Source organism: Gekko japonicus, unplaced genomic scaffold (genome assembly GCF_001447785.1).
Source record: "Gekko japonicus isolate JY-2015 unplaced genomic scaffold, Gekko_japonicus_V1.1 scaffold494, whole genome shotgun sequence".
In the NCBI taxonomy this organism is placed as follows: domain Eukaryota; kingdom Metazoa; phylum Chordata; class Lepidosauria; order Squamata; family Gekkonidae; genus Gekko; species Gekko japonicus.
The window spans coordinates 813,046-819,780 of NW_015171518.1; the positions used below are offsets into that span (position 1 = coordinate 813,046).

The following is a 6,735-nucleotide window of genomic DNA, read 5'->3' on the forward strand; positions in this document are numbered from 1 at the left end:
GGGGGGGGGGGGAGTCTTACAGCTGCCAGAAACCATAGCGTCTAGACCTTTCATATGATGGAGTTCAGCTGACTCTCTTATATTTTATTGTGAAAGCCTTGATAGTGGCTACATAGTGACTGATATTTATACATGGAATTTAATACTTCAGATGTGTAAATACAAAGAAATATTTGCAAATACAGAGAAGAAGAGATTGGATTTATACCCCGCCCTTCACTACCCAAAGGTGTCTCAGAGCAGCTTACAAACTCCTTTCCCTTCCCCTCCCCACAACAGACACCCTGTGAGGTGGGTGGGGCTGAGAGAACTCTAACACAAACTGCTCTTTTTCAAGGACAGCTGTGCCAGAGCTTGTGACTGACCCAAGGTCAAATCAGCAGGTGCAAGTGGAGGAGTGGGGAATCAAACCCGGTTCTCCCAGATTAGAGTCCGCACACTTAACTACTACACCAAACTGGCTCTTTTACTTTTATTTTTAGTATATTAATTTGGGTTGTTTCACAGCTCGTGACATATGGAAGAAAAAATATTTTGAAACTAAGAAAGTCACAGCTTCCTTGGAGGAAGATTTAAACAAACTGCGGGAAAATTTGGAGCTTCACTACCAGAAAGTATTGATGAAGCTACAAGCTAGGCATGTCCAGAAAAGAGGGAATAATTTAACAAAGGTAATGTTGCCTGTTCAGTTTTGGTTTGTTTGCCCATGGAATCTTCATATGGATGTTTTACATTTTAAAGTACAAGCATAAGAGGGAGCCTCTGTATATATTCAAAAAGTTTTTCATTATTACAGTTTGTCTCATTTTTATTGAGCTGGTATTTTTAAAGGAATGTTTATATCTTAAAGGTTCAGGTCCCTGACTGAGGGTATTAATCTAGAAAACTCAAAATAGTTGGTTGCTCTTCTGCATTCCCTTTTTGTATGCCAAAATGTCCATGCATATGAAGAGAAGAAGAAGAAGAGTAGGAGTCTCAAAGCAGTTTGCAATCTCCTTCCGTTCCTCTCCCCACATCAGTCACTTTGTGAGATAGATGGGGCTTAGAGAGTTTTGAGAGAACTGTGACTGGCCCAAGGTCACCCAGCAGGGTTCATATTGGGGAGTGAAGAATCAAACCTGGTTCTTCAGATTAGAGTCCGCTGCCCTTAAATACTACACCATGCTGGCTTTCCATATAACTTTCAGATTGGAGGGTTAAATGTACACTTAGGTGGAAGTAACTTCCTTTATTGATAAGGTATTTAGCAAAAAGCCTGAACGAGACAAGAATGACAATTAGTTGTGAGATGACCACTAAAATGGCAATGATTGTAACAGGAATAATGGAAGCAGAAAAAAAGTAGAAGAAATATAAATGAAGATAAATTGTGATTAAAATGTACTGAACTTGTTGATCTGACCTTAAAGTGCAGATGTGTTTATTATTAGACAAATGACCCTGAATATGTACCTTACTAGACAGCTGCATAGTGCCTCTGTTGGCTTTCTTTCAGTAGCTGTGCACAGGTGCAGCTAATGGAAAATCATGTTTTACTATAATTGGGTATACTGTAGAGTAGAAATCAATTTAAGGTCACACACCTGGTTTTATGCTACAATAAGAATAAAGTACCTACCATATCAATGAAATATTATGTATAGGTTTGATTTCTGTCATTTTTGGCTACTGCTCTATTATTCCTTATTCCAGAGTAGGTTTGCTAAAGCAACAGGACTTTTGTAGATTTAGCGGTTTCTGGATTACAGCCATAAATCATAATTATTGTAAAGAAAGGGCATTCAAAATTATGGTGGGAGAAAGTCTTAGGCTTCAATGTAATGAACACTTGCTTATATCTAAGTATATAAGTAATCCTAACTGGGTCTACTCAGAAGTAAGTCCCATTTTATTCAAGTTGGCTTACTCCCAGAAAATTGTTCTTAGGCTTTCACTGTGGAAGAAGATGTTTATGTCTGTGTTCCTCTAGTGTCATCGGTCACCAATGATACCAGGAATAACTGAGAACTGCAAACTGTCCAGGTGACTGGATGAGAAGCCTGCCTCTAAGTAGAAAAACTTGTTACATGACTTTGATTGCTGGGAAAGGGGCTATTTCCCAGGTAACCTTATGAAGACTTAAAAAAACAGCAGTTGGAGCTCCAGCAGTAGTAACATCTAAGGGCCAAATTAGACATGGTGGCATCCTTGTGGCCACCACGATGCCTTCATCAATCACCACCATGACGTGCTTTTTTAAATATCTTATGTTTATTTAGTTTTTTCTGTTACCACCCACCTTAGAGTCCTGTTGTCTAGCAGAAACAGGCTTATCAATAAATTAAATACATAAATATCTAGGAATAAACTATACTCAAAATCAGAGGAACTTAATTTAAAATAAACATGCATAGTATTAGGCTATTCAAAAATAATATTGTATACTGTGTGCCATCAAGTTGCAACTGATTTATGGTGCCCCAGTAGGGTTGCCAGACCCCTGCCAAGGGTGGGAGAATCCCATTTTTGTGGGGTGCTTCCCCACCACCGGCCAGCTGGCCAGTGAGGGGAAATCCCACCCCCTACAGGCCCCAAAGGTGAAGTGATGACATCACACTGAAGTGACATCATCACATTGCTGACATCACGTGGCGACGTTCTAATTTTTAGACAAAACTCTATGATAAAATTGGCTACAAACCATAGAGTTTTGCCCCAAAACTAGAGTGTCACTCCCTGACATTGGTGTCATGATGATGTCACTTCTGGGTATTGTCATCATGCCCTGCATGCAAAGCATGCACAGCAGAAGATCCTGGAGTGGACCTGGCAACCGTATGCCCCAGCAAGGAGCTTTGGAGGAGGAAGAGGAGGAGGAAGAAGAAGATATTGGATTTATACCCCACCCTTCACTCGGAGTCTCAGAGCAGCTTACAAACTCCTTTCCTTTCCCCTCCCCACAACAGACACCCTGTGAGGTAGTTGGGGCTGAGAGAGCTCTGAGAGAACTGTCCTTGAGGGAACAGCTCTGACAAAACTATGGCTTGCCCAAGGTCATCCAGCAGCTGCAAGTGGAGGAGTGGGGGATCAAATCCAGTTCTCTCAGATTAGAGTCCAAACACTTAACCACTACACCAAACTAGTGTGAGTGAGAAGGAGAAGTGGTTTGGCATTGCCTTCTCTCAAGAATCTTCCTTGGTGGTACCCCTTTCAAGCCCTGACCTTACTTAGCTTCTGAGACCTGATAAGATTGGGCCATGCCATACTATTCCACATTATATATAATACCATCATTATATTTTTTTATCCTAATGGTGCTTTCACTTTAGGAGGCTAAAGAAGCATTGTTATGTGTATATGAAAGAGAAACATTGCCAAAACAAAGCAGCTTTGCAAACAAAATGACAGAAACTCTCTGCAGGCCCTTTTCTCTCATTTTGAGTTGGCAGGTTGCTAGCTTGATCTAACTCTAATTCAAATTTATATTACTCTAAGTATCAAGTTCCCTTCCTCTTGGCTGAACAATTAGACTCATGAGAAATACAGTTTTAAATTAATTAAAGCCTTCCCATGTGAATCATGCCCTCCAGATATTAAGGTAATCTTGCCAAATTAGTCTGAGAACCTAAAGAAGTCTGTTTTGTGTCTCAGCCTTTTCTCAACTAGCCAGCATTTTCCTGTTCACATTTTCCAAGTTATTGTGCTATGAAACCACAATTTCATATTCTCCTGTTATAAATCATTAATGGTCACATTTAATGACAGTGCCCTCTTCACACTATATGGAGTACACAGGTTGTGTCTGTGGTCCCCACCCTCTGCCAGAGAACACAATTACACATGAATTGCAGATGCTCCTCAGTTCTTGTGTGTGCAGTGCCTGGTTAGGAACAGGACTGTGTTGCATGTGGACAAGGACTTCAGCCTTTCCTCTTGCACCATGTTTTCAGTCTGAAAATGTTTCAGAAGGTTAATATTGAGTCTGTTGGGGAAACCCAGGGAACATGTGGTTTTCTCCAAATAACACACTGAGAACCAATGCTCCCTCTAAGCTGTGGAGTCTTGTGAGCAAAAATTCAACTTTGTGAGCTACTGGCATTAAAGTTCTGAGTGAGCAATTTGGCTACTGTATACATTAGAGCCATCCTTCCCTGAGCTAAGACAAAACTGTGTGAGCCGGAAGCTAAAAAACTGAGCTAGCTCACACTAACTCAGCTTAGAGGGAACACTGCCTGGAACTCTTTCAAGTTGGAAAAATGCCATACGGAAAAGTCAAAGCCTTTTCTCCATGTGTATCATGGTCCTGGTCCTATGTGGCCATTACTTGTGCAGGAATTGAGGGGAGCCCGCAACTCACATCTGACACATAATGAGGGTAGACATACCACAATAAACTGCTGGGCTGGATCCAGACTATATTGGCAGATTCCATTTATTATCTCTTCCTGCTGCAGACCTCCTTCATGACATTCCTCATGGTCCCCTATCCCCCTGGAGCGGCATTTTGTGGAGATCAGTGGGCTGCAGTGAGAGGGAGAAGGCAGGAAAGTTCCATTCTGCCACTGGAAAATCTAGAGCTATTTGTCCATGTTGTGCACAGACACAGCTTGTTTTCATGCTTGTGCAATTATTCCCTCTTGAGCAGAATGTTAACTGAAAGCTAAAAAGTCTGCAATCAAAGAACAGTTTGGTGAGACATTTGAATGCAGTTACCTGGGCAAAAATTGGATTCTTCCCCACCCACCCCCATCAAACAAGGATTCTAAAGGGGGCTTAAACCAGTTTGTCGGAAGGAACAAATTCTTATTGACCCAGAGGTCTGCATTCAGACTTAGAGGCAAATTGGAGTTTTATTGAAGGCTTCCTATACCAAGAAGCTATAAAGTCATGCTCTGTGCATGAGAGGAAAGGGGAAATGGAAAGGGTAATAGGAGTACAACAAGCCATGTTCATACACTTCAGGGACAAACAGGTTTCTTGTAATATCCGAATGCACCCAATGATCTTTCTTCTGATTGCAACATGTTCATAAGTTGTATCAAATATTCCTTTTCTAGTATACACAGAGAAATAGAATGTATAGGTTTTGTGCCTATAATGGTAGCTCTGGAGCAATTCTAAGCATTAGCAGAACTCAAGATACATATGTGTGTTGAGTTGAGTTAGAGTTTATTTCAGTATGTAACCAGCACACATATATGTGGGTATTGTTTATTAATTTAGAATATTTATATGCTGTCTCTCCAGAGATCTGCTTGAGGTAGCTCTTAAAGGAAAAATAAACAAAATCATAAAAATATCACCCCTAAAATAATCAGTATTAAAACAAGCCATAAAAATATCCCAAGAGCCCCCTAGGGTCTGTCTGTCTCTCTCTCTCTCTCTCTCTCTCTCTCTCACACACACACACACACACACACACACACACACACACACACACACACCACATTCTTTGTCCTAAACTTGACACCTAAAGCATTATAGAAAATAATAAACCAAAGGCTAAGCACTGTACAGTTTTGTAATACAGTTGCTGGGTCTGAATATTATTAATATGAACAAATTAGGGACCAAGTGTTTATTAGTTATACCTTTGTATTAATTGTATTAATTGCCAGATTTGTTTATTATCAAGCAATTGGACAGATAGTGCTTGCACATTTCCCCTTAAATTTCTGTACATAAAAAGGATTAAGAGGAAAGCTGCATGTTCAGCGAAGGGGCCTAGAATCTTGCTTATGTAATACACTTCCGTCTGCAATTCTAATGTTAATAGTATTAGCCTTCTTAATATATTTGCTCCAGGAAAAGTGTACTCCATTTTTTATCTGCAGTACACATCAAGCTGCATTATACCATGGAAAGATATGTTTAAGAATACCCTTCCCAAAACTATCCATATTTGTTTTTAAATATATGGAGAGTGACTGTAAAACAATAAAGACTGTTACTTGGTCTGCAGCTGCTACCATTATACCATAAGGCTTAATTTCAGGACATGCTACACCAAACTTCTTGGCTTTTGAAGGAAGATGGCAGAGTGGTTTATCTGGAGAGATAAAGGAAATAATCCCACTCTAAATAAAGGATTCTGCTTGCACAGGCAGTAATTGTTGTATGTGTGATAATTCTGATCTGAATGAAACTTTTTTTTATTTCCTAGAATAATGCAATTATCCAGATTACAATTCTGCAGCATGACATTGAGCAGCTAAGAAGAAAGCTAGACAATGCCAAAATGAAGCTTGCTATTGCAATTAAGGTATTATATAACTTCTTGGATTTATATGGTATCCAGGTGAAGGGCTATGAAAATGCATATATAAATTTAGTTCCAGAATGCCGTTTAGAAGTACGGGCTTTGGATAGCTGGAGGCTACAGGGCAGATGTACCTTTTGCTGTCTGGTTTCCTGGTTGTTTTCATTCTCTAGGCCTTTCCAGTGTCCAAAACAGTGGACAGCTGAAGACCACTACATGTTTGGGTGTTTAACGAATGGAGTCCACTTTCCCAGACCCAACTTGAATTCTCTGCAGCTGCACAGCAGCTGTGGGGAATGGTTTTCAAAACATAAAGGAGAACCCAAACAGACTTAGAATACTGCTGTGAGGGGGAGGGAGGACCCCTGCCTCCCCTCCAAGCCGTTTTCCCATTCACAAACAATTCTGAGCAGGAGTTATTTCTCCATTTTTGCTGCTCCATGTGCACAGAATATTCCATATGGTGCAGCAAAAACAGGGAAATAACCCCCCAGCCT

At 40.4% G+C, this 6,735-nt stretch overlaps 1 protein-coding gene across 1 annotated transcript in view; it reads left to right on the forward strand.

The window, feature by feature from the left end:
* Nucleotides 1–6,735, forward strand: part of SPATA1 (spermatogenesis associated 1) — a 33,384-nt gene that overhangs the window by 25,555 nt on the left and 1,094 nt on the right. Inside the window, exons 10-12 of the mRNA XM_015419387.1 lie at nt 508–676; nt 4,942–4,951; nt 6,143–6,241. Of these exons, the coding sequence (XP_015274873.1) occupies nt 508–676; nt 4,942–4,951; nt 6,143–6,241 (278 nt within the window). The remainder of the gene's footprint in view (nt 1–507; nt 677–4,941; nt 4,952–6,142; nt 6,242–6,735) is intronic.